General features: G+C 45.1%; 2 protein-coding genes across 6 annotated transcripts; one reads left to right on the top strand and one right to left on the bottom strand.

Moving 5' to 3' along the window:
• The first annotated feature begins 10 nt into the window (after positions 1-10).
• trim2a (tripartite motif containing 2a) lies at positions 11-19292 on the top strand. 4 transcript variants are annotated; one of them, XM_067249814.1, is made up of 11 exons: positions 11-86; positions 12539-12711; positions 13152-13389; positions 13612-13763; positions 14080-14260; positions 15599-16322; positions 16736-16839; positions 17018-17185; positions 17502-17682; positions 18047-18258; positions 18441-19292. In XM_067249814.1, exons 2-11 carry the CDS (start codon positions 12578-12580, stop codon positions 18591-18593), a joined length of 2247 nt encoding a protein of 748 aa, XP_067105915.1. In that variant the 5' UTR covers positions 11-86; positions 12539-12577; the 3' UTR covers positions 18594-19292. The 4 variants fall into 4 exon arrangements, with proteins under 4 accessions (XP_067105915.1, XP_067105916.1, XP_067105913.1 ...); XM_067249815.1 differs by lacking the exon at positions 11-86 and adding an exon at positions 4398-4514 and having other exon boundaries at positions 17502-17670; XM_067249812.1 differs by lacking the exon at positions 11-86 and adding an exon at positions 4398-4514.
• On the bottom strand, positions 19292-27829 carry LOC136956012 (NACHT, LRR and PYD domains-containing protein 3-like). 2 transcript variants are annotated; one of them, XM_067249810.1, is made up of 13 exons: positions 27759-27829; positions 27174-27363; positions 26828-26941; positions 26070-26127; positions 25765-25984; positions 23855-25637; positions 23557-23727; positions 23318-23476; positions 22808-22981; positions 22533-22706; positions 22271-22444; positions 22141-22178; positions 19292-21971 (listed from the first exon to the last, which is right to left on the bottom strand). In XM_067249810.1, the coding sequence occupies exons 2-13, from the start codon at positions 27257-27259 to the stop codon at positions 21406-21408; spliced, it is 3717 nt and encodes a 1238-aa protein (XP_067105911.1). In that variant the 5' UTR covers positions 27260-27363; positions 27759-27829; the 3' UTR covers positions 19292-21405. The 2 variants fall into 2 exon arrangements, with proteins under 2 accessions (XP_067105911.1, XP_067105912.1); XM_067249811.1 differs by lacking the exons at positions 26070-26127; positions 27759-27829 and having other exon boundaries at positions 27174-27202.
• Positions 27830-27899: the final 70 nt, after the last annotated feature.

Genomic DNA, 27899 nt, shown 5'->3' with positions numbered 1-27899 from the left:
CTCTTGTCTAGGCACAGCAAGGAGAGCGAGAACTTCAAACTAATTCAAAATATTTCGCAGAGTGACCACATCTGCTGTGAAAGAACGTGAGTAAAAAGGTCGTTAGTCATCAATTTCCCATGATGTAGGCTACGGCATGTACGCTTATGTGTACAGGAGTGTGGTGCGTGAACTTGAATCGCATGTTAATTGTTTGGGATATCGCAGTTTGTTGAAAATGTGGTTCGAGCGCGTCAACTACGGGTGATCTTTACTATGTCAAACGCGAATGGAAAAGCGAAGTATTGTTTAACGTTTTTTTTTTTTTTTTTAGCTACGTAATCATCTATACGATGTTGACCACTGATGCAGTACATGGTGCAAGTTCTTTACTAATTGTTTAAGATCCACACACACCTATGTGTATCCACTGGTGACAGTGTTATGATAAATTAGGAACCTGGTTGTGTTCCGTTACAGGCTAGATTGCCTCGTTTACTCTGAAGAGACTGCAGTGTTTTTATACTTTCATGCAGGACTTAATAATCAAGTCGAACTGGTACAATTCTGTCTCTGTTACTTTAATGTAATATGACACTATACTAGTCAAAGTAGTCGTCTGAATTTCCAATCACTGCCACAGAAACCACTTAACCCCTCAATGAAATATTACAATAATAAAGTCTCTCCAACTTCGAGTGTTTAATTTATTGCCGGACACCTGTTATCAATCCTCAATATCAACATTAATTTACTTTGGCAGATCATGCACGCATAAGACTTTGACATGGTCAGACAGTCACTATTTAGGATGTATTTATATTATTTTACATGGGTGAAGTGAGTGGATATAAAGCTGGAAGGGATTCTTGTCTTTCTGTATTGCTGACTCATGCTTTGTGAATGATGCTCAAGGTCTCCAGAGAGCCTATGACATCATCAGGCATATGTTGACCCCCTTCAGTAGTGCTTTCAAGAAATTACATTTGGCACTGTCCCAAGTTAAATCTCTTTTAACAGCCGTAAATGTTAAAACGATTGATGGTAACTTATTCTAGATCAACAACCAGAGGTTTTCTTATATTAAATGTATGCGTAAGAGCTGTATCAGGTCCTGTGAGTGTACTGTTGCTATGTTATGACCTTGACTACTGTGGTCATGTGAATATGCTTAGGTAGTGCTTTGTCTAAAAGGACATCCACTGTCACATCATGTTGACATCAATCATCAAACTTAAATGATAAAATTGAAAGTGGAGGATCAGTGAAATCATGCAGTGAAATTGGGTCATTTATGGATGGCATACATTAATTATATAGGACTTTTTAGCTTTAAAAACATACTTTATGATCTGTCAATCACTGTGGTTCAAGGCAAGACTAATGCTGGGATTTACTGTAGTCTTTTCCTTCCGTGAATGGTCAGCCTTCCATACGCACACATTTAAATGCCAGTCATCACATGAATTAGTAAGATTGCCTCCCTCAAACAGACCACTATGCTTTCATTAAATTTACATTCCTGTTTTGCCAACCCTTTCTACCACTCAGCAGATTGAGACCGTGGACTGTAAAGTCGTATTACATAATCTCCCTCTCTCTCTTTCCATTTCCCTCTCCCTCTATCTCTTTTTCTCCCACTCTCTCTCTCTCTCTCTCTCTCTCTCTCTCTCTCTCTCTCTCTCTCTCTCTCTGTCACGCTCTCCTTCCTCACCCTCTCTACTAGACCCAAGCTCAGGTGCATTGTACTTTAGTTCTGTAGTTTGACATCACAGCTAAGTGTGTGTGAGACCAGGAAGTAGCGAATGGTGCAGTATGTAGCAGGGTGCGTAGCTCTGTCTCTGCTGCAACACTGCAGTGCAGCCCTAGACAGGGTCACAAGGGATACGATTCTATATTTACTGTATGTAATAATCTTCAGCACAGAATCTGTCAGGAAATGAAGTCACTATTCTTTACAGTCACAAACCTAAAAGTATTGCTGTATGTATGTAATCTCCCAGGCGTTCTTGCTCAATGTCGCTCAACAGCCATAACTCAAAGCCCTGAGGTCAACTCTAGGCCTAGATTCAAGGTTGTCTAAGCATAAAAATGAGTCGAATCCAACTGCTGTCACTTGTGTCTGCTTTCCTTTTTGTCTCGATGCCTCAGTATGTCTGTCACATGGTGCACACAGAGAATCCCTGTCTTCTGTCCTCTCCTGTCTCCTAATAGTCTGTCCTCTCCTGTCTCCTACCAGTGTCTTCCCTGTCTCCTAACAGTCTGTATTTCCTGTATGTATTGACTGTTTCCAGTGGTGTGGGAAAGCTGTCGATGCGAGTATTGATGCTTTCCAGTTTGGAAATATACCGTAGGCCCCAGAAGCCCAGGGCAGTGCTGTCCTGCGACCTCCTGACCTCTGTTAAGATAGAGGTCGATGGGCGTCTGGATGAGAGCTGGACTACGGGTCATGCATGTGATGTTTTGACTAGCTACAGCTAATTGGTTTGAATTGGAAACCAACCTGTTTAGTGATCCATGACCACGTGTGTGTGTGTTTGAGTTTGTGTGTGTGCGCTTGTGTGTGCATGCTTATACTATGTGGCTTTGTCTTCTACATGTATGGATTATTTGGGTGATTCCTAATCATGCTTAACCAGTGTACAATATGCTGTTCAAACATGATATGAATCACATAAGGCTTTGGTGAACCACCTTATATAATGTAAAGCCTCATGGTTGAAGCGATGTGTTCCTCTGCTTCCCTGGTGAGGTCTCACTTCAGTTCTGCAACATGAGAGGCGTGTTGATAGTGTCGGGTGGCCCGCTCCCCCCTGCCCACTCACACACACCACAATAGCTGGTTTCCTTGGTACCGGAAGCGCGGAGTGATGTTTCAGTGCGCTCCTTGGTGTATTGGGAGTGTGGAGAGATGATCTTGTGGACTGACCTTTTTGGAATTGAATTAAATTGAATGAGGGAATGGCAGATGGAAGAGGAAGGTTTATGCGCTGATGACCTGACCTGTTCCAGTCTGTGAAGCAAAATGAACGTTCAAGCATGTGTGTTTTGTCTATGACAATGTATATTGTGTGTGTGCGAGTGCGTGTGTATACCGACCAGGCTCTCGCAGCCGCTCTTCCACCAATTATGAAAGAGTGCTCTGCCAACGCTGTGCCTTGTCTGCTGTCACCACGCTGCTCCAGATCTCTTCATGTCCGCCAGCACAGTCAGGCTACAGTCAAAACCCTGTCTCCTCTCATCCTCCTCCTGGGTGGATCTCATTTTAGGGCCTCAAATCATTGGTTGTGATTGGTCTACTGGAGCATGGTCTAGTGGAGCCGGGTCATTTTTATCCTTACTGTCTTTTCTTTCTTTTTCACACGAATATAGGAAGGGCATGGAATGTCAAAGATGGGGTTGGGGGGGGGGAGCAAAACTATTATCATTAAATGTTCTTTCATGGAAGAGATGACTACAGTTGCTTTAGTGCTGAAATTACTGTTTGTTGGACAACTCTGTGTTCAGAATTCTTGAAGAAGAAATGTTACAGTGGCCATCTTGATTTAGTTACATACTCCCTTGCTAATGAGTAGGAAATGTCGTTTTTATGCCAACCGTTACCTCAGAGCTGTCATCATCAGCTGTGGAGAAAAAAACAGGAGACTTGAGATGGAGAGAATGTGTTTGTTATTAAAGCTAACAAACCATCCAAGCTCAGGGGGGGGATCTTCCACTGTGGGACTTGTGCCTGGAGCTCCCTGTGTGTTAGTACCTGGGTACAATGACCTCATCCATGACTTCATCCGTTACCTCACAGGGTATCTTTAGTTAAGATCTCTGAGTCTGTTTTTCAGTTTCTTACAAGTTTGTCTTTAGAAGGCAAATACCTTAGATATGATAACTTTAATGTTTAATCATTTTTTACAAACAGGTATACAGAAAACATGCCTGTATGCTTATTTTGTATGCAAGTTGTTTACTCAACAATAACACTTCAAATATGAAATTTTAATCTGCGGCGCTCAAACACACAACATGTCATGACAACGACACAACATGTCATGACAATGTCAATCGACAGTCTGACTGGCTGCAGCCACGTCCTGTTTCCTCCTCTCTGCTCCTGTCATTTAGCAGATCCCTTCCTACTCCCTTTCCTCTTATCTCTCTCTCTCTCTCTCTCTCTCTCTCTCTCTCTCTCTCTCTCTCTCTCTCTCTCTCTCTCTCTCCTCCCTCCGGCCTCTGTGGGATTTTTAGATCCACACACACTATGGGGCCGCCCCTGAGCACCCAAACGACCCTGCGATTGGCTGCTTCATCTCCCCTGACGACAGGGCCCCTCCCCCTCCCTCTCTGTTCACCCCGGCAGCTCCCTGTCAGTCTGTTTGCGTTATTATAACACCAGCCTCACTCTCTCTCTCTCTCACACACACACACACACACACACGCAACACACAGTGTCAGAGATGAGAAGGATTAGTTGACAGAGAGGGCAGCGCGGACATTCTCACACTGAGGAAGAGGAAAACAAGGAGAGCAGACATGGAGCTGAAGTAAGTGCTGCTCTTCTGGGGTTTACTGTCAGTGATGGAGGGAGAAGCTTGGAGAGGGAGAGAGGAGTGGAAGAGAGAAATGGACAGCTGGACATTAGTAGGGAGAGATTTGGTTCGACGAAGGTGGAAGGGGGATGAGTGAAGTTTTAGAGATGATCTGCAAGAAAAGACCACTGTGTGTGTGTGTCTTTATTTGTTTGTGTGCACCTCCTGTACAAACTGAAAGTGCCACATTGCACCTGTAATAACCCACTATAAACACGGTGTAACACATGCTCTAACAAGCATGTGTTACATGTTCAACTAGTTTAACTAGTTCATGCTTACGATCTACATCGTTTTTCATCTTACAGGTGTTCAATTATCTTCCCCTCTGCTCAGATCTTGTGTCCCTTGCAGGCATTTATACTTTCTTTTTCTTTTCTTTATTACTCCTGGGTGCCTGTGACACATTTGCAGTTATTTAGTGTGAGTTGAATAACCTAATTTCCTGTTTCCTGTTTTTCACTTGAAAGATCTCTGCTGGTTTTGATATTATGTGAGTCTGCTTCACTGTGTCAATGCTATCCATATTATAACGTTGACTTTTGAGCTTGCATGTTTAATACAGGTACTTCCATATAGCACACATATTTTAATTGAGTGTGTATGTGTGTGAATGTTTGTAACAGTACTGTTCCAGAACCATCTTGAAGAGTAACCGTCCCTCAGATCCACATCAGCTAACCACACAGCCTGAGGACGGAAGATAGGGCAATGCAGAGACAATACTGTGTGTGTGTCTTTTTGTGTGTACGTGTGTTTGTGTGTGTTACAATGACCTCAAATAAGGGACTGCAATTGTGTTAGTGACAGGCCAGAGGAAAAAGGTTCCCGCTGCATATCTGTCAACTATCAACCAATCACTGACTAGACCATGTCGAGGACTAATATGACCAGTGTTCCTTCTAACAGGTTCATTTGAATACAATTATTCTCAAACTGAAAAGGAAATGGTCTAATACTCTAGTATGTCAGCTTGGTAATGTCAAATTGAATCCCCTGCGAAAATGTTATGTCTGCAATTCGGTAAAGAAGCCAGTGTATTAAAACCAGGTTTATCGCATTAAATACATAGACCAGACCAGATACCGAATACTCTAACTGTCTCTATAATGGATACCAGCTGAGTGCTGGAGCTAGATATCGTATTTCATTACCACATAGATCAATACACATTTGCTGTCACCCCTGTGTCAGAGTTTCTAATGTCTTCATACTGACGTCATGCTGCTGTCTGCCCACGCTGATAACCTCCCACACCTACACACACTCTCACTCATACACACACACACACACACTCTCACACTCACTCTCACACACAAGCACTGCTATGCAGTTATATGTTGTTTGAACTAGAGTGACCTGTTTCAGTCCATTAGTGGCTTTGTGAGGGGGCAATCTGAAGTGAAGAGAAGGAGGGGAGAGATGGAGGGACGTGGAGGAGGAGACAGAGGTGGTGTAATGAAAGAGGAGGAGGATGGAGGGAGGGAGGAGCAGGGGGGATGAAGGGATGAGGAGGGGGGATGGTGAGGGTCCTGACCGTGATGCCGCCCTCCATAATCTCTCATCATCCCTTCTCTGGTGAACATTTTAGATTAGTGTGTGTCTATGAGGGTGGTGTGTGTATGTGTGAGAGGATTGCGTACGTGTGCATGAGAATGGTGTACACGTGTGTAAGGGTGGTGTGTATGTGTGTGTGAGGGTGGTGTGTGGGAGGTGTATGTGTGGGTTAGGGTGGTGTGTCTGAGGATGGTGTGTATGTGCATGAGGGTGGTGTGTGTGGGTGTGTGAGGATGGTGTGTATGTGCATGAGGGTGGTGTGTGTGGGTGTGTGAGGATGGTGTGTATGTGCATGAGGGTGGTGTGTGTGGGTGTGTGAGGATGGTGTGTATGTGCATGAGGGTGGTGTGTGTGGGTGTGTGAGGATGGTGTGTATGTGCATGAGGGTGGTGTGTGTGGGTGTGTGAGGATGGTGTGTATGTGCATGAGGGTGGTGTGTGTGGGTGTGTGAGGATGGTGTGTATGTGCATGAGGGTGGTGTGTGTGTGTGTGTGTGTGTGTGTGTGTACTGTCCTTTCAACCGGGGGAGGGGCTTTTCTCACCATTGCCAACAATAAAGCACACAGAGCCTGCGAACAGACCATAATCAGAAATTGCGCTCCAGATTGGGATTATCCAAGCAACTACTGAATGTCATCTTCAAATATATGAATCTTGACGTGGATGAACAAATGGCTGGTTGAAGTGGTGTGGGTTCTATAGGATGATGGAGGAAGGTAAGGATATTGGGATATCCAGGGATACGATGCTGGGTCTGTTCATGTTAAAACATTTAAGCACACAAGGTGAAAGCAGAATGTCGTATTATTGAATTTTTTTCATATTGAAAACCATAAACACTGTTGTCGTAAATCCTCATTTTATAGGAGAGGAGAGCTAAGAAATCCTCACTTCAGACCTCTCAACATTGCTTTCATCATGGCCCTCAAGCTAAGTGACGGAGATGCCTTCCTGTGGGGGGTATGAAGACATCACCCTCATCATCATGTCTGGTGTGATTATGGTGATGGTGGCCCCTAGTTACCCAACAAGAACTTGCACAGCAACCACTCAGATGCGCTGAGTTGCTTGTTTGGATTTGAAGAGTGATGAATGTGATGGCATGAGACTCCTGTCAGGTGGTCCATCTGAGGCAAGCTTAAGTGGCTGGGACAGCTAGGTGTGGATCTGTCGTTGTCCCAGCGAGGTGTGTATCAGTCACTAGGTGTGTGTGTCTAGCTGGGCTGTAGGGAGGGCTGGAGGCCTGGTGCTGTTGGAGTGTCCTGTGTGTGGGGGGACTTGACTAGTATTAATAATGTGAAGCCTCTCCCACTACCCTTGCCTTCGTGGTATGTGTGTGTGTGCGTGTGTGAGCATATCTGTGTATATGTGTGTGTGCGTGTGTGAGCATATCTGTGTATGTGTGTGTGTGTGTGTGTTTGTGTGTGTGTTTGAGTGCGTTTGTGTGTGCGTATGTGTGTGTGTTTGTGTGTGCGTAGGTGTGTGTGTTTGTGTGTGCGTAGACGTGTGTGTGTGCGTAGGTGTGTGTGTTTGTGTGTGCTGGGCTCTCAGGATTCCTCGGTGGGACGCTGGGCCTCTTTAACACGGTCTCTCCAGCTCTGTAAATACCCTGCACTCGCTGCAGCTTCAGTGTCTGAACACTCATACCTACAGTGGTGGCCTGGTGGCAGGACGCTGAGCCTGCGTTAGTCTGCTCCCCTGCTGCACGTGTTTGTGTGTGTTTGCAGGGGGGTGATATGTAGGGTTGGTGTGTGTGTGGGGTGTGTGTGTGTGTGTGTAGTGTTGGTGAGTGGGACAGGGTCCTTATGCCTGTACTGTACGTGTGTGTCCTGTACAGCAGTACAGCAGGATGTCTCTTGGGCGCTGTCTTTCTGGCTTGTTTACGTTTTGAAAGCACCAGCGGCCCTTTCTGGTAGAATCATCATTGTACAGGGTGACGAGGGATTTTGTGTTGGCAGGGCACTTTCCAAAGAGTGAAGGGATGGAGAGAAATGGAAATAGAGAGAGAAAGAGACGGGGGGGGAAAACAGCTGAGGTCAGAGCTCTGGAACGAGTTGTGTGATGGGGAGGGAAAGAGGGGCAGGAGTGTTGATAGGATCGTTGAGCTGAGCGAGACAGAACAGTGAGGGGGCTGTGAGCAGGAGCACTGTCTCCGAACAGGATTGGTGAGTACAGGAGACCGAAAGGGGGGGGGGGGTCAGGGCGCCGGGGGGGGGGGGGGGGGGGGGGGGGGGTATACTTACCTTGAACTTGAGGTTCAAGCCTCGGGCCTGTATGAGTCACCATGTCGCCCCAGAGTCTGGACTGTGAGAGGGAACACACTGCTCTGTGTGTGTTCTGTGTCGGACTGGCTCATTATTGTGGACGCTGGAGCAGAAAAAACTCTGTGAGGATTGTTAACAAGTGTGTGTGCATCCTCTCAGATTCAGAAGGACTCGGCCGTCTTCGGAGTGGACTCCTCTCCCATCAGATGAGGCCTGGCTGAGAATTCCGTCTCATCAGTATTCTCTACCAGCGGCCCGTGGGCCAGGGTCTAGGCTCAAAGCTGGGCGGAGGGCTCTCTGATTCAGGCTCCATAAAAGAAGGGGTTCTTTGCCTTCAATAGATACAGTGGACCCTGCGTAGGGCGCTTTGTCTTTGGCGTTCTTTTTGGTCCAGGTCTTCTCTTGTCTTTGTGCAAGTCGCTTTTCTTAGTGAAGCAGTGAGGTATGAGAGTGTGTAGTCATGTAGACAGGATGCAACCAGTTCACAAGAAAGAACTTTTGTTCTGTGGGATTGAGACTCAAGTATTCTATTCTGTTGTATTCTATTCTGTCACGCCTCTCCACGCAGGCACACATTCGTGGGTTATGTTTGACTCGAGTTACTGTGCCTTTAGAAGTAGCATGTTGAGATAACATTGCAGATGGCTTGCCTCTCTGCTGTAGAGCTATTCTGTTGACCTCAATTCACCTATGCAGTATTTCTCTGTTGACATGGTGTGTGTGTGTGGGGGGGTCTGTGTGTGTGTGCACATATGTGCCTGCATGCGTGGGCATATCTGACTGGCTCTTTGATCGTGGTCGACGCTCTCTCCCTCACAGTCTCCTCCCCCCACTCTCTCTCTCTCCCTCTCTCTCTTTCTCCGTCCTCCGAGCATGTCTGTCTATTTCAGCTTCACTCTCCGCCGGTGTGTGCAGTGAGTCAGCAAAATGCGTAGACACACATACACCGATACTTTCTCTGATGGTGTTAGCAGCCCTGTCATTGGTCCCTGAGTTGAACCACACCGGTTGCTCTCTTTAACATTGGCTGGGCTCCATGCTGTCAGCCAATCCACTCTCTGCTTCTTGCCGCTGCTGCCCACCCTTCCCAGGATGCTGTGTTAGCTGTGCTAGCTGCAGTGAGCCAGCATTAACTTCAGAGAGATGGGCGGAAGGGGAAGGGAGAGAGAGGGCAGGAGAAACTAAGAGAGAGAGAGAGAAGAGAGAGAGAGAGAGGGGAGACAGAGAAAGGGAGAGAGACTGTGATGGAGGGCAGAGGGGTAGAGGGAGGGAGGATGATGTAACAAGAATTGATTGGCTCTGAGTACAGACGCAGGTCCACACGTCCACGACGCTCTCAATGAATCCCTCTCCCCCTCTGCCCCCACCCGCCCTCCTATCTTAATTTTTTTTCCCTCACCCTCTCTCCTCGTACATATCGTCATCTCTTTCATGGCTTAGCGCTTCTTAAAGCCGGATCAACTCATCTCTACCTGGAAGGGAGGGGGGGTAGAGTCCTCTCCCAGTGGCAGTATGCGGGGCGATGTTCACCCTGAGTGACTCCACTGGTGCGTCATGGAGCTCCTGTTGACTGGCAGGACATGGTACAGTCTGGTTCTGTGAGCTTGCATTGGCTGGCAGGCACTGTGGTCGTGACAGTGTGTGTAGGGATGGGTGACGCCTGTTGATTGCTGTGAGGAGTCGGTGCTGTGGACCGCGTAAGTGCTCCGACTTGTTTATTTACAATTCATTACAGTATTGTGGTAAAATAAAAGAGCATTTCATGCTTTTTATGTATTGATTGAGTGATGAATGAGGGTATTCATGTATTAAGTAGCAATGTATTAAGTGCAGTTGTGGAATAGGGGCATTCAATAAATCAAATATTTGCTTAGCAAAATTGAACTTTACATGTGAGTTAAGCCGTAACATGCTTTCTACACTGTAACACACTGCTGCTCCACACTCAGATCGATCAATCCAGCAGAAATCATTTAATTTGGCACAGACTGTCTTATATAAAGATTATGTAACATTTGTAGCGGAATGCATCCTCACCCTGCAGTGTGGCAGAGGACAGGGGTTGTGGGGTTGTGTTGTGTTGGCATGTGTTGTGTTGGGATGTGGCTGACAGAGGGATTTGAGGGTTGAAGGTTTTAATGATGGCTTCCATATTTCATGCACTACTTATCTGCCTGTCTGCTTCCTGGAATTGTTCAGGCATCATTCGTTGTGGCTACAGATTATATGTGTGTGTGTGTGTGTGCGGTGGGAGGGAGGGTAGGGGGGGGGGGGTAGTAAAGGAGTGGTTAGGGTACAAATATATCAGGAAGTAACAGGGTTCCCTCTTTCCCTTTTGACTATCAGAGAAAACACCACTGATCAATACTGTTGTCAATCATGCCGTCACTGTTAAAAAGCAGACTAGTGCCAACATGAGTAACTAGGATGTACAAAAGTCACATGGATGAAGTTGACCTCCTCTCCATCCTGGTTGCCAAGGCAACGGGTCCCCATTCTTCTCCTCTCTCAAGCTATTTTCTGGCACATACTGTACTCGACAGAGGGAGACAGAGAAAGAAGAAAAAGGGAGAGGGAGAGAGAGAGAGGGACAGGGACATACACAGAGTAAGAGACACAGAGAGGGAGAGAGAGAGAGCCAGCGAGATAGCAGGATTCTCCCTGGGGGTCTTAACAGCAGCAAGGCCTGGCCTGTTTCTTTGCCTGTCTTAAATATGGTAAAGAGGCTGACACATATTCTAAGCTCAGCTACTGTCTGTCAGGTACCAGATCTGTTCCAGTTAGCCCTGACGCCCCTCTGTAAAAGCAGGCCTCGATGATAGATATTCAAAACCTGACAGGTTGACAGGAAGGGTTTGGTCATTTTGATCCAGATGTTATGACTATGCCGGTAGGTCTGGGGGAAGTTTATCATCCATATGTAAACTGTGATTAAAACATCTGTGGTTCAGGATATCCAGGACTGATGTGATCATACAATGTAGTTCCTCATCAAGACTCTGTGGGTACATGACAGTGGAGCTTGCAGCCTATATACCAATATAATGAGTTCATGTTCTGCTTGGTATAGGATGTTGAAGAAGTCTGTACGCTGTTTGTGTTTGCTGTGAGTCAGCGTTCATCGACTATCTGCAGACTGTGCTGACCTGCTGTTTAGACTTTGCTTTCCAGACCTAATCAAATATTTATTAGTACTTTCTCTTGGAAAAGATCAGCACTGTAGTCCCTTAACTACAGGGACAAGCTCACATCTTCACTGCTTCACTAGTTTCCAATGTAGCACAGCCTCACCTCCATCTAGCTCTTCAATCGGCTGGCTGTAGTTCAACAATCAGTCCAATCCTTTCAAGGATACACTTTATCTATAGGGGCTATACCTAGATGCTAGAACTAGAGGCTAGAGGTCAGTTTGGAACATGGCCCATGCTCTATGGCAAACCTTTGCTTTGTCTGACTAGTTGGCATGGATGCCATCATTCAGGCAGTTTCCATCATCTGAATTTGACCTTTCAACCAGCCTCTGGGTCAGGTTTTTACAGTTTAAAGTGATTGACTTCAGTCATTAATTACTTCAGAAAGTAATTTAAGCTTTCGATTGAAGCACATTGTTGTGATGTTGCGATGTGCTACAGTACTGGATAGTAGTCATAAAGGTTTGACTATCCGGTTCTATGGGATTTATTGCCATTCAACAGTTCTATTGGATTTATTAAATTCAACTGTTTGTTTGAGTGAGAGATATTGTAAACAAACAGTCTTATCTAAGTGTGTTCTATAGACTACATGACCAAACTGTCAAACAGCTTGTCCTATTGATGCTCTACTAGCAAACATAGTAAACACAATCCATAGGATGTTTGTTTAGCTTGCACACTGTCATTGACCCTTAATGTGTGTGTGTGTGAGTCTTTGTATTTCCTCTGTCTGTGGGAGGAAGGAGGGTAAGGATGTATGACGTGTGTGTCAGTGGGACATTTCTCTTACTGTCTCCGCCTGCACCCCTGCAGGCGTGTCGGTGTGGTTCCTGAGCTGTGTGTTTGCATCTGTGACCACCTTTGATCTTCTTCTTTGAAAATGGCACCCAGTGGTGTGTGGAGGACGTACGAGAGCCTGCACACATCGCCCTTCCTCACCCTCTCTCTCTCCCCCTCTGCGCAGGGCGCAGGGTGAGAGGCGGAGGGACCCCTGTGTGTTAGGATGGCCAGTGAGGGCTCCTGCATCCCCAGCCCAGTGGTGCACCAGATCGACAAGCAGTTCCTGATCTGCAGTATCTGTCTGGATCGCTACGACAACCCCAAAGTTCTGCCCTGCTTGCATACATTCTGTGAGAAGTGAGTGCACATGTTTTTTTCCTTTCTCTTAACTCTTTTGTGTGATGTGTGCGTGTTGAGTGTGTCTGCTAGTTAATGAAAAGATGTGGGCATATTCCTGAGGTAGTTTAAGCCAGTCAGTTACAGTGAATGACAGCAAGAACATTACAAAATGGCTGCCGTCTGTGTCACCCTGAATTCATAGTACTTCTGGGGATGGTCAGTGTCACCCTCCAAGTCTGTTTGTCTTTGTGCTACGGAGAACACAGAGCCTGTCTCCTCTGCTCTCGTTGTTGCAGAGCGCTAGAGAGCCACATGACGCAACTAGCACCGACCCAAGAGGCTAATTTGCTTAGTTGCTATCTGTGTGTGTTTGTGTGCCTCCTCTTTTCTTATTGGAGTGTTTATTAGATCTTACCCACCCCCTCCTCAGTTGGATGCCTGCTCCTTGCCCCTCCTAGGTGTCTGCAGAACTACATCCCGGCCCACAGCCTGACGCTGTCGTGCCCCGTGTGTCGCCAGACGTCCATCTTGCCGGAGAAAGGCGTGGCGGCGCTCCAGAGCAACTTCTTCATCACCAACCTGATGGACGTCCTGCAGCGCCCGGCCGACAGCCACACCCACCAGGCGGCGGCGCTTGACACCATCGCCTCCGTCGCCACGGGTCAACCGCTCTCCTGTCCCAACCACGGGGGGAATGTAAGGCACACACACGTGATGCACCTTTCAATAATTAAACTGAGCAGCTGACTGTTTTTAGTAGATAGCCTTAGTAGGCAGCCATTATTAATGTTCCTGGGGGTGTATTGTTCGTGTTAAGTCCCTGTGCTTCAGAGGAGTTTCCACTGGCACGGTTCCTACTTAGTAGAATATTTCCTGGTGCCAACAAACTCTGTACTTCTGAACTTCCGTGTTGCCAAGGTGATGGAGTTCTACTGCCCGCAATGTGAGACGGCCATGTGTCAGGAGTGTACAAGCGGTGAGCATGGCGACCATCCCACCGTTCCCCTCAGAGACGTGGTGGAACAACACAAGGCCTCCCTGCAGGGCCAGCTGGACGCTGTCAAAAACAGGTACCACATTTTGGTGTTGTGTACCCCAGCATGTGCCCTTCTGTATCGGAAAACCTCCATTACAATGGAATAAATGAAAAACAGGCAGGGCCAAGCTTGGACCCTTGGGGGACACCAAGCTATTAAGACCCAGGGAAATGACCGCTTCTTCTTTTCCCCCTCAAGTTGTTCTCCTTCCTAACTGTCTTTCTTTGCATGCTCTCCTTCCCTCTCTGCCCTCCCTCCCTCCTCTCTCTCTCTCTCTCTCTCTCTCTCTCTCTCTCTCTCTCTCTCTCCTTCCCTCCCTCCCTCTCTCTTTTCTTTCTTTCTCCCCCAGGCTGCCAGAGATTGACACGGCCCTGCAGGTACTGTCAGAAATCTTGCAGCAGCTGACCAATCAGAAGAGCTCCATCGAGGGGGACATCCACACCACATTCGACGAGCTGCAGAAGACCCTCAACGTCCGGAAGAGCGTCCTGCTCATGGAACTGGAGGTCAACTACGGTCTCAAGCAAAAGGTCAGAGCACAGCTACAACAAATGTGTGAAAACTTGGAAGAACTCTTGGTTCAAATATGCCGTATGGTGCAAGCAAAATGTCAAGTAATGTGGATGTTTACATGTGAGGGTGAAAGCAAAGGTTTAAACTGATAAGATAAGAGCAGGAATTTTCTTCTGGTTGGCAAACATAATGATAAAAATATAAAAATATATGTATATTAGATTTTTTCTTTTTTCTATAAAGGTATCACTGATATATGATATATATATATATATATCAGTATATAATTTACACATAGAAAAACTCTTCACTTTCTGTAATCTTTACCCATACAGTTGAGGCTTTGTTGAGTCCCTGGTCAACACTAGATACAATGTTTATCCTCTGGTGCCTTGGGCCCAACTGGCCTGATAAATGAAGAAATCTAGACTTGGGAGGGGCAGAGGACAGAGAGAGGGAGAGAGGGAGAGGGAGAGAGGGAGAGAGGGAGAGAGGGAGAGGGAGAGGGAGAAAGAGAGGGGGTCAAATGAGCTGCAGCCCCACCCCAACCCAGAGACCCAATCACTGTACTTGGCTACCAACCCCCCCAAGGTTCCTCCCCTTTGGGAGTTTGATCACATGATTGGATAATGATTCTGCGATCAGCAAAGACAGTCCTCAGACTGAAGTAAAAAAAGAGAGTAGTGTCTATCTCTTCTATTATAGGACTTTGCTAGGTCTGTATCTCTTTATCAGTGTATTACGAGCTGTGTCTTTGTACTCTAATGTACTGTTAGGCATGTTGGAGGTAGGGTGTGTCTTGTATGCAGTGAGATTTGACAGCCAACACAGTGGTGTTGGTTTCCCCAGCGCACTGCGCTAGGAAATGAAGCACTTTCTCGGTCCTTCTCTTTGGGCGTGATCGCTCTTCTCCTCTCTCTCTCTCTGTCTCTCTCTCTCTTTCTCTCTCGCTCTCCCCTCTCTTCTCGTATCTTTCTCTCTTTTTAATAGTTAGGTTGAGTGTAGTTTTCCTACCCAGTGAGGACTGGTTCTAAGAGAGAAGGCTAATGGCTTCTGCTTTGGGAGGTGAAGAAGAGTGTGATAGCCAGATGCAGGTACTGTAAGTGTGTGTGCGTGTGTGTGTGTAATTAGGTGTGCATGATTGTGTTTACTCATCAACATGTTCAGAATATGTATATGTTCTTGCATCTAACATGTGTCTGTCCTTTCCTCCTCTGTGTGTGTGTCTGTGTGTGCGTCTGCACATGTGTCTCTGCACATGTGCATCCGTGCGTGCGTGCATGTCTGTGTGTGTGTCTGTCTGTGCACATGTGCATGTCTCTCTGTGTGTGTGTGTGTGTGTGTGTGGGCCCCAGGTGCTCCAAGCCCAGCTGGACACCCTGCTGCAAGGCCAGGAGGGCATCAAAAGCAGCTGCAGGTTCACGGAGCAGGCTCTGAGCCACGGCACGGAGGCCGAGGTCCTGCTGGTGAAGAAGCAGATGAGCGAGCGTCTCAGCGAGCTGGCCATCCAGGATCTCCCCCTGCAGCCCGGCGAGAACCACCAGCTGGACTTCCTGGTGGAGACGGACGGCCTGAAGAAGTCCATCCACAACCTGGGCACCATCGTGACCACCAACGCCGTGGCGTCCGAGACGGTGGCGACGGGCGAGGGCCTGCGCCAATGTGTGGCAGGCCTGCCCACCTCCGTCACCATCACGACCAAGGACAAAGACGGCGAGCTGTGCAAGATGGGCAACGCCGCCATCACGGCAGAGATCGCCACGCCTGCCGGCAGCATCGGCGACGGCGAAATCCTGGACAACAAGAACGGGACGTACGAGTACCTGTACACCGCCGCCAAGGAGGGCAGCTTCACGCTGTCGCTGCGCCTCTACGACCAGCACATCAGAGGCAGCCCGTTCAAGATCAGGGCCGCCAAGTCGGCCGACGTGTCGCCGACGTCTGACGGCGTGAAGAAGAGGTTAAAGTCGCCGGGGAGCGGGCACGTGAAGCAGAAGGCCATTAAGAGGCCGGCGAGCATGTACAGCACCGGGAAGAGGAAAGAGAACCCCATCGAGGACGATCTCATCTTCAGGATCGGTAAAGACCAGCTGTCTTTGTGACGTCAGACACGAAGGCTTTCTTTGATATAGATTTCGACCCAGCGCTCTGATTCTCTGTTTTTCCCTCCTTTTCTCTCTCTCTCACCTTTTTTTTCTTCTATGATGTGAACTAAACACCTCTCTGACTTCAAACAGTCGTGGATTAACCAAACCACTTGTAGTGTATTATTCTCAGCTATTATGAGCTGTATTTTTTGTCACCGTCGCATGTCACCACTGTGCGACTAATGTTTTAAAAAAGCAACAGCAAACTCAAGACAGTTGACAAGGATCCAGGCTGAATCAAAATACTGTAGATATCCACTAGAGTTATTATTTTAACAGTCTGTTATATTATTGTTTGAGAAAGGATGGACTGATATTTAGTTTCCGGTCACTTCTGCTCTCCAGGAACAAAGGGAAGAAACAAAGGAGAGTTCACAAACCTACAGGGCGTGGCCTCCTCGGCCCAGGGCAAGGTGCTGATCGCTGACAGCAACAACCAGTGTGTCCAGGTATGGGAAACTTACACTTGGTCACTTTATTTTTTGTGTGCAAGTGACTGTTTCCCAATTGTTGTTCTGTAGGTCCACGGCAAATATAGTTGTAGATCATATGTTCAAGAGGATGTAATTAAACAGTATTTTGTGTGTGTGCTTGAATGGATGCATTTGTGTGTGTTCGCGCGTACAGATCTTCACCAATGACGGGCAGTTTAAGAGCCGCTTCGGCGTCAGGGGGCGGTCTCCGGGGCAACTGCAGCGGCCGACAGGCGTGGCTGTCCACCCCAACGGTGACATCATCATTGCTGACTATGATAACAAGTGGGTCAGCATCTTTTCCAGCGACGGCAAGTTCAAGGTAAGGACCCTCAGCTTCCTTGACCTCACTACCATCAGCTAGCCTGTAGGCTCACAATGTTGTTAGTATCCCCTGCCTCGGAACTAGAACTCTATAAGTGTTCGAGAATTCTTGGAAGTATAACTCCAGAACTAAAAGAGTCTGTAGCTTCCGTCCTCCTCCCCTTGGGATAGTATCCGATCTAACGTGACTGGATAGGGGAAAGTATTAGCTCAGAGACACAGCTGCTACTAATCCATTCGGATGTCAGTCTGAACAGAGTCTTGAATAAGGTCTCAAAATTTCAATACTCTTTCTACTTCCTGTCTTCCTCCAGACTAAGATAGGCTCTGGCAAGCTGATGGGTCCCAAGGGTGTGTCGGTGGACAGGAACGGCCACATAATCATCGTGGACAACAAGGCCTGCTGTGTCTTCATCTTCCAGCCCAATGGCAAGCTAGTCACCAAGTTTGGTAACCGTGGCAACGGCGACAGGCAGTTTGCAGGTACACTGAATGGTAATAAGTGCCCTCCCCTTTCCTCCTGTCTGACCTTACTGACACCTGCATGCAGTATGAGGATCGTAATCTGGCTAGGACGCCGAGTCAAGAGCCATGACCTTTGGCTTCTGACCTTTTGACCTTGTGAAGGGACATTCTATCAAAAAGGGCTCACTTTCCCTTTGTGTTGCTTAATTGTCTTTAATGTCATTGCTTTTCAAGGTGTGCGTGAGCATGTTCACGTTTTATCATGTCTCCAGTTCCTATGTGATTGTTTGCAAACCATTTCCACTGTCAAATTCCAGTTAATGCCAAACTGACAGTCCCTGTATTATTGTTACCAAATCACAACCTCAGTCTCTTCTGAACCTGTTCCTTTTAGGACCTCACTTTGCTGCGGTCAACCACAACAATGAAATCATCGTGACCGACTTCCATAACCACTCTGTGAAGGTGTTCAACACGGAGGGGGAATTCCTGCTGAAGTTCGGATCCAACGGCGAGGGGAACGGCCAGTTCAATGCTCCTACAGGAGTGGCTGTGGATATCAACGGCAACATTATAGTAGCAGACTGGGGCAACAGTCGTATTCAGGTAACAATTTAGATTTATTTCCGATGTAATGGTCTCTAGCCAGTTTGATCCTTTTGGATCATTTGTGTTTGTGTATTTATGTATTTTTATCTGTCTGTCTGTCCCTCTCTCTCTCTCTTATTCTCTCTCTTCTTCTCTCCTGTCTCTCTCTCCCTCCCTCGCTCCCCCTGTCTGTGACCCAGGTGTTTGACGGCAGCGGTTCCTTCCTGTCCTACATAAACACCTCAGCAGACCCCCTGTACGGCCCCCAGGGCCTGGCCCTCACTTCCGACGGTCACGTGGTGGTGGCCGACTCTGGAAACCACTGCTTCAAGGTCTACCGCTACCTACAGTAACCCTGTTCTCACACACGCACACACACGCACACACACATGCACTCACACACGCACACACACACGCACACACAAACTGTGGAGCAATGGACAGATTAGCTTCTCATCCACTTATCTGCTCATCCTCCCATAACGCCATCGTTGGTGCCATGCAGAAGCCTTCACTCTGACCTTTCACCTTGTGTGTCTCCGTGGCCTCTTTTCTCCTCACCTCCTCACCTGATCCCTCATAGTGCAGAGGAGGAGCACTGGGCATGTCTCAAATCTTCAGACGTGCGCCCTTTCTCCCTCCGTACCGTGAAGTAATCGGGAACATGAGGGACTAGGTGCTTTTTATTCAGCTGCTACCAACCTACTCATGTCTACACAGGCCTCTGTATGTCTCCCCTGAAAAAAGGGAAATTGAATAATTGAATGATTAAATAATGGTTAACGGAGTTGAGAGTTGCGGTGTCGGAGAGGCGGTCCTTGTATGTAAGTGGGAGGGACTTGATGCCTGATGTTCACAGATTGGTGGAGGGAGGTTCTTTACGCAAGTGACAAAGCCCCCTGCTTTAATACATCCCGTTGAAAAGACAGTTGTTTGGATGGTGTAAACTGATAGTTTGGAATCACGTTTAAGTTGCAGCCTTTATTACATTTGTTATTTATTTTTGTGACATAGCACATTATGTAAACTAGGGTATAGTGTTAACACAGTAATTTTAAGTAAATGTTACTAATAGTTTTATCACGGACCAGCTTCAAAGGTGTATGTTTCAGGTGAATTAATTATTTTCAAGGGTTGTAAATTGATACAGAATTGGGTGGTCAAAGTTGCTCCGTGATAAATTAAACAATAGTTCAATTGTGTTCACAATGTCATCATTACAAACACTAAATAAAACACAATACTGCACAAGCAGGGTACTTTTTAAAGCATGGAATTTCTATGCATGCAATGTAGGCCAATAACCTTCAGATTACTTACACATGACACAGATCAACAAACATTTGTAAAACCTTCTCCATGACTTTAGATGGTAGACGTCAGCTCTCAACCATAGAAGAAGAATGTTTGATATTCCATCAAATATTGATGCAACACACCTTATAGGTTCTTTGAAATAAGTTTCAGTTTTCTAGAGGTACTGACATGTATTTGAATGCTTCATTGAATCCACACCATCACATAAAATGAAATATCACAATAATCAACTGGTGAATTTATGGTGATGTTATGTCTGCTTCTGTGGTGTAAGAAACATCTTCAATTCTACAATAACACAGTTGGTCAACACAATTTGAATGAGTGGGTGGGAGGTATAGACCTACGTAATGACAACAAGACAAGGGAAACAACTGATGTACTGTATTTGTTCCAAACCTTACTAAATTCAAGAAAATGTAAAGCCACTTACTGAACATGCAAAACATTGGCCTCTTGTTCATATGGCAGTTTTATTATCTATTGTTTCTCAATGTCGTTGACTTATCAAGACGTTTATTTTGACGTATAATTTGATGATTCAATTTTGTTCAGCTATTTTGTACATTTAAATTGTTCTTCATTTACAACTTTAACCCTCCTCCCCCTCTAGTTCATGGTTCTATTTGTGATGCCAAATGAAAATTAAGTGCCCACATGTCTGTTGTGTTTGTGTTCAGATCTCAGATAAACAACAAATGTGATGCAACTTGAACATTTTGTAATTAAACCGTTTTAGTGACATTGATTTAGACTGTGCTGTTCCGACGGAGTTCACCCCACTTTAGAAATGTGTTCTACTGTATAATGTAGCTCCTAGTGTTGTATGAGTGCACATGTTGTGTAGGTTAGTGACAGGCTTCCTCCCTCAGACCTTCTAGAACAACAGTCAGTAAAAATGTGTGATGTCAGCTATCGCAGTTTGGATATGTTCACATATCTCAACCAACCCAGTTTTGTGGGATATTGTGGTGTAAAACCCTTTCTCACTCACACGGTAAACCATTCCATCAATGTTTATTTCCCCTTCAGTGTACAGAACTAGAAATAAAGTCTTGCTTCTTTGATGTGCTTGTGTCTTTGTTCTTTGTCCATTATTAATAACGTTACTAAATAAAATGTGATTAAATGGTATAATTACAATGAAACAATACAATATGCAAGTATAAGAAAAAGCACATTTGTCTTCCTTCTCTATAATTATAGATGCCTTTTGATGTCAACCATATTGTGAAGTAATGCTCATCACATTCACAATCTAACATTGCACTATAATCGATGAGATTCAGTACACAATTTGATCTGCCCGCTAAATAAACCAATGCAAGGTATGTGACTTGGAAATCTGTCAGCCCCCTGCCCGCCCACACACACACACACACTTTTTACTAAGAAAATGATATCTAACGGCAGCATCCTCAGTTATTAAAAAAGGTTGCCCCACCCACATTTGAAAACATGAACAGGAAATTCACTTTAGCTCTACCTCTCAAGGTAATGCTAGACAGTGACAGTTTTATCCAGTGGAGAGGCCATTAATTACAACTGTTATCATGAAATTACAGTATATAAAGTATGTCTTCGGTACATCAGTATGCACCAACTCAGTGGTAGATGAGGTAATGCAGACTACTTTACTGGAGTTGAAGACAACAGCTTTCATTTCAGAAAAACATGACCTCTAGTGGGTGGAATGTCATACAGCTTGCAGTGAAACCACTGGTCTGTTCACAGTAAAAACAATCCAAATACAGAACACGTATTATTGTTAACTTTAAGATAAAACACGTTCCTGTGTGTGTTCTTGTCTACAAGACTTAAGAGAAAGTCAAATTTCATCATATCATCTCAAATCATCAAATCATATCGCTCACATTTCTTTGAATCCTGCATGACTAACAGAGACATGGATGTTTTTTCCCAAACCCAGAACCCAGGGTAGATGGCCTTGGTGAATGTGGAGTGGAATGTGTATAGAAGGGTGCACGTATCAGAAGAGATGCTGTAAAAGGAGAGACTGCCAGCTGGCCAGTCCAGATACACTCCGACTCTGTTGGACATCGGCACGTCTATGCAAGTCTTTATATTACCATGCCAAGCAGTGTAAGTGTGACCAGAGCAGCTTAAACACCATGAGTTATCATTGTGCCCCATCAAACTGTCATGCAATTTCCCAGCCCTGTTGATTCCTTCATATGCCACTCCGATGAAGCCCCCTAACCCACTCCATTCCACCTCCCAGTAACAGCACCCAGTCAGGCCCTCGCTACACAGCACCTGGGACCAGTCTGTAAATCTCTTGGGGTCATCAGAATAGGAATTCTTCTTTCCTTTCCATGTGACCTTTCTGCCCCCATCAGACAGAGACAGGTTTCTGTGGCAAGTGTTGACGTCCAGCGTGAGATTACAGGTATCTAATTTAGAAGACAAGGAAAAAATAAATCATAAATCTATCAATCTATTTGGTCGCTGACTGCAAGCAAGCAGACTGCCACATGTAGCAGTTTGAATGATGGTGCTGTAAAAGCAATGCTTTTCGTTCAGTGTGAATGTGCAGTGAATGCAGAATGCATATAAACATACTCCTTCTTAATGACCAGCATAACCCTGCAGGCTGAATTCTGTGAGAGAAATTAAATGAGTTATTCAGGAATTTTCTAAACATTTTGTTAAGTCAGTTTGTTAAACCAATTACAGAAATGGCAGTTTTCACCTGAGAATTTGGAGTTTATAGTTGGGATCCTTTAGTGCAGAGGAAAGCAGCATATGTCCTGAGTCTCCTGGGTGATTATAACTCACGTCCAGCTGTGTCAGGTGGGTGGGGTTAGACTTCAGAGCTGAAGCCAAACAGGCACAGCCTTCCTCTCCAACACCACAGAATGACAACCTGTTCATGAATGACAATGATCATTTCACTAGATCAAGTAAAAAGTGTATCAGTAAAAAAGGATATTCCTCAGCCCTATTAAACTCACTGTATGGTCTCCAGTTTACAGTGTTGACTCCCTAGAACAGCAGAGAGCTGTTTAGCACCAGAATCCTGCAGGTTGTTGTCACTTAGGTTTAACTCTCTCATGTGGGAGGATTCTGAGACGAGAGCAGAGGCCAAGGCCTTACAGCCTTGCTCTGTGATTTGACACTCACACAAACTAGTTAGGAAATGGAGGAAAAACAAAATGTTCACATATTGTGATATTAAGACATTACTGTAAACAGCATACCCAGTTAATCAACATTAAATAAAGCAAACCTCAGTTTTTCCAGTTGGCACTGAGGATTACCCAGTCCAGCAGAGAGCAGCATCAGCCCAGAATCCTGAAGGTGGTTCATGCTCACATGAAGCTCCTTCAGGTGGGAGGAAGGGCAGCAGAGAACTGATGCCAACTCTTCACAGCTTCTCTCAGTGAGATGACATGCACTCAGCCTTGACAGAAGATAACATGATATATCATCAATGCCCCTCAGTATGGGCAAAACAATCCATTTATTCTAATACCAATTTGAAATCTAGAACCAAAAATTTTATATTGTTTTAGCAGTCAGCTGAAGAAGTGCGACAGAGGGTGTATAAAAAGCCTACTGGAACCATTGTTACTTTTAGAGACACACAAAGAGCTAGATAGGCGAGTGTTCTCCTCCAGGTTTGCAAACATCAAAGATTAGAGTAATTGTGTTGTTGTTTGAAGCATTGGCGTTCACCTTGTGTATCAATCAATAGAAATATGTATGCTGTGGTCAAGTTCCCACAACAATATCTCACCTCAACACTTGAATGTTTTCTAGTCCGGCATGGAGCAGCTTCAGTCCTGAATCTTGCAGCTTATTGTTACTTAGATCCAGCTCTTTCATGCGAGTGTTTGAGGTGAGAGCTGAGGCCAGCACTTCACAACATTTCCCTGTGAGGCAACATTTGTTTAACCTAGACAGGAAATTACAATGAGTATGTTTATTGTGAAGACATAAATGCTGATTGAACACAAATTGACATAACGTTTCAACCTGAGTGTCTCCAGTCTACTGTGGAGACTCATCCCAGCACAAAGATGCATCACTCCTGCATCTTGCAGGCTGTTGTCACTCAGGTCCAGCTCTGTCAGGTAGCTGGAGTTAGAGCTCAGAGCTCTAGACAATTCTTCACACGATCTCTCTGTGAGATGGCATGTATTCAGCCTAAACACACAAAAGAATAACAATTAAAACATGTAACCTTAATCTCCAACAAATATATATTTGTAAGCAAATATGATGTTAGGGTATGAGACAAGGACTAAAGGAACTGTTTATGTACTGTACTTACAAGGCTGTTTTTGAGACTTTGATGACTGGCAGCAGTCTCAGAAGACCTTCTTCTGATCTGGAGTATTCCTTCAGGTCAAAAACATCAAGCTTCTCTTTTGAGGTCAGCAACACAAAGACCAGAGCTGACCACTGTGTAGATGAGAAGTTGGCTTGGGAGAGATCTCCTGAGCTCAGGTAGCTTTGGATCTCCTCCACTAAAGAGCAGTCCCTCAGCTCATTCAGACAGTGGAACAGGTTGATGCACCTCTCTGGTGAGGGATTCTCCTTGATCTTCTTCTTTATGTACTTGACCGTCTCCTCATTGGTCTGTGGGGTCGTTCCTGTCTGTGTCAGAAGGCCTCGTAGGACAGCCTGATTGGATACCAGTGAGAGGCCCAGGAGGAAGCGGAGGAACAGGTCTCTGTGTCCATTCTCACTCTCCAAAGCTTGATCCACAGCTGTCTTGTGTAAGTCAATCTCTGGTTTGCTCTTCAGTGAAAATGAATGTTTCACATGTTTGACCAGAGGATTGTGTCCACTTGTCTTGAATGTGAGAAAGACATACAGAGCAGAGAGAAACTCCTGGATGCTCAGGTGTACAAAACTGAACACCTTCCGCTGGTACAGCCCACGCTCCTCTCTGAAGATCTGAGTACACACTCCTGAGTACACTGAGGCTTCTGTGACGTCAATGTCACACTCTCTCAGGTCTTCCTCATAGAAGATCAGATGGCCCTTTTCAAGTTGTTTGAAGGCCAGTTTTCCCAGCTTCAGGACGGTCTCTTTATCCCAGGGTGGATCTCTCTTGTGATCTCCTGGATGCATCTGCTTCTTCGGTTGGGTCTGATACACCAGAAAGTGTGTGTACATCTGTGTCAGAGTCTTGGGCATCTCTCCAGTCTTTGCTTCTCTCAACAGTCTCTCTAGAACCTTGGCTGCAATGCAACTGAAGACTGGTATGTGACACATGATGTGAAGGCTCCTTGACATCTTTATGTGTTCAATGATTCTGCTGGCCATGTTCTCATCACTGATTCTCTTCCTCAAGTACACCTCCTTCTGTAGATCATTGAACCCTTGTACCTCTGTCACCAAGTCAACACAGTCGGAAGGAATCTGATTGGCTGTTGTAGGTCGGGATGTTATCCAGCGTAGAGCTGATGGAAACAGTTTTCCCTTGATCAGATTGGTCAACAGCACGTCCACTGAGGTTGTCTCTGTGACATCGCAACAGATTTCGTTGTTTGTGAAGTCAAGAGGAAGTCGACACTCATCCAGACCATCTAAGACAAACAGGACGTTGTACTTTTCATAACTGGAGATTCCTGAATCTTTGGTTTCCGCGCAAAAAAGATGGAGAAGTGTCATCAAACTATGTTGTCTACCGCTCACCAAATTCAGTTCTCGAAAAGGAAGTGGAAAGATGAACTGGATGTTCTGATTGGCTCTTCCTTCTGCCCAGTCTTGGATAAACTTCTGCACAGAGATTGTTTTTCCAATGCCAGCAATACCCGTAGTCAGAACACTTCTGGTAGATCTTCCTTGTCCAGGAAGGGGTTTGAAGAGGTTCTGGCACTTGATAGGTGTCTCTGCCGTTGCCGGTGTCCTGGATTTTGTCTCAATCTGTCTGACCTCATGTTCATTACTGACCCCCCCACTTCCACTCTCTGTGATGAAGAGGTCTGTGTAGATGTTGTTGAGGAGTGTTGGGTTTCCTTGGCCAGCCATTCCCTCAAACACACACTGATATTTCTTCTTCAGGCTGCATTTCAGTTGACGCTGACATACAGCAACTAGTTCATCTGGATGGAAGACCATGAATTTACTCCCAGTAGTACAACAATCATTCGTCCACAAAGCAACTTCTATATATTTTGTATGCACTACCAAGATATTAGTATATTCAATGTCAAATGCCAGATATCTTACTTTTCTCCAGTGTGTCGGCCATCTTGTTCTGGTTCATGCTCCTAAGGACATGCAGTGTGATCTTCAGAGCTCCATCTCTGACCGTGTTTTCAAACTCAGCATCAACTGGTTCTTCCTCCTTCTTTTGACTCTCAATAGACTCCGGGTAATCTTCGTGTAGAAGCCCTTGGAATATCTTTAGATGTTTCCTGACTAAAGTGATGACGTTTTGTTCTAGCAACTAAAACAGATTATTTGATTTAAAGTATTATATTATATGTAAATTTACAAACAGTTACTGATGCAAATCCATGTTATCAGCCCACCTTGAAAATAGCGATTACGTCATCTTGATGGTTTGATTCAGATTTCTTACATTGGTCACTGTTTTGGACAAACATTACGTGAGTGCTCAGGACAGGAATTATTACTTCTTTTGACTGGAAATAATATGAAATCCATAAGAGGAAAAGTTTATAGGGATATTATCTTCATTCAACATTAGTTATATGGTAAACACTATCTTGTTATGAATGACAAAAAAAATCTAATGTGACACAAGCTAGTAAACAGGTCCACATGTCGGCAACCTTCAAATTGAGCTTGGACTCCAATCTCTTTTCCTTTTTACCACTTCCCTTTATTTCATATAATGAAAGTTTTTAAGAAGTCACTCAATATAATATACTATATTTTAGGATGAATACTCATAATTCTTCAGCAATTATGCCAGATAAACACATTTGAATAAAGAGTCTAATAAATGTCCATAGGCTGCTGGTACATTCCTGTGGTATTTGGTTTAATGAGTCCTTGGAAAACCAAAGTATATGTTAAAAGCAACTGAGAGGGATTGCTAAGGAGACAGGCATGGAGGAGATTAGAAATGCCGTAATTTCCTCCCCTGACCAAATTACTTTCACTTTCACTAGTAGGCCTACTGCTAGCGTTACCAGCTGCCATGTCTCTGTGTTTGTTTCGAAGAACTTTCCAGTCAATAGCATGTGATCTGTCGATAGCAAGCATAGATAGATGAAATACAATAGCAAGGGGTGAAGCAAACCTGAAGAGAAAATACCCTTACCTTCCTGCTGGAAAGGGTTCTTGTTTGAAGTAGATTGGGTCCTCCATAGACTTTCTTTTTCCCAATGACTCAAATTTTCTTGGGTCATGGGAGCCTGTTCTCTCCTGCGTGACTCTGTCAGTAAACGTCAACATAGTCCTCATGATAGTCACAATGTGGGTACAGCATGAGATCTGAAATTTTGTTTTGGCTTTTGTTTTCCTTCCTGCTTGCAACTTAATTCTTAGCTCAGACAACCAACGGGGTATTGAAAAGCTTCTCAAAAACAAATAATTATTAAGTATAAGCAAGAATTCAGCTAACATGAAGCCAATCATCAGCCTTATTTAACGATCACTTAACTCACATTTTAGATTCAATGCAGGGAATCCCTTCACAAGGATCTGTTTCAGAGGCAGTGCTGTCCTCATCTCTCTCCCCAGACAGACTCATGGCAGCCTCAGGTGGAGGACCTCTCCTGACTCAAACCTGAAGCAGACGGGGTCAATAGCTTCTGTAAAGACAACACATCTACCTCCTTGACGAGTCCATCAAATCTGCAGTGAGGATATGACATGTTTGACATCATTCATGCTTGCATGTACGCAAACATTCCTAGGATGATCAGAAATGACTTGTTGTGTCTTTTCTCAAGTTTTGTTCTCTCAGGAAACAATCATTTAAATATGTACGGCACTTCACTGTTGAATTAGCAGTGTTCTAAACGTAATCATGCATAGAATGTTTACAGGGTAAAGTATGAGGCCATAAGTAATTTTAGTATTTTTGGTATTATGTATGTGCTTGTCCTTCTCTATCATCAAATTTTGTATCTAACTGTGATGAATATCACGATAATATTATACATGTACACTCCTAAATACAACTGTTATAAACAAATATAATACAAATATAATGTTTCCATTTTAGATACAAAACACCAACCACGTACAATTGTGAGGCCTTTCCCAGCAGCTGTTAATCCTGCTCCGGTGTCGTGAAGGAAGTTGTTGACGTATAAACATATTCCAAAAACATCTAAAGCCACTCCTTTCATAAAGCTTAAACTGGTTTTAATCCTGAATCCTTGTTG

Source organism: Osmerus mordax, chromosome 14 (genome assembly GCF_038355195.1).
Source record: "Osmerus mordax isolate fOsmMor3 chromosome 14, fOsmMor3.pri, whole genome shotgun sequence".
In the NCBI taxonomy this organism is placed as follows: domain Eukaryota; kingdom Metazoa; phylum Chordata; class Actinopteri; order Osmeriformes; family Osmeridae; genus Osmerus; species Osmerus mordax.
Note: the sequence above shows the minus strand (reverse complement) of the source record. Positions and strands in the feature narration are given on the sequence as shown.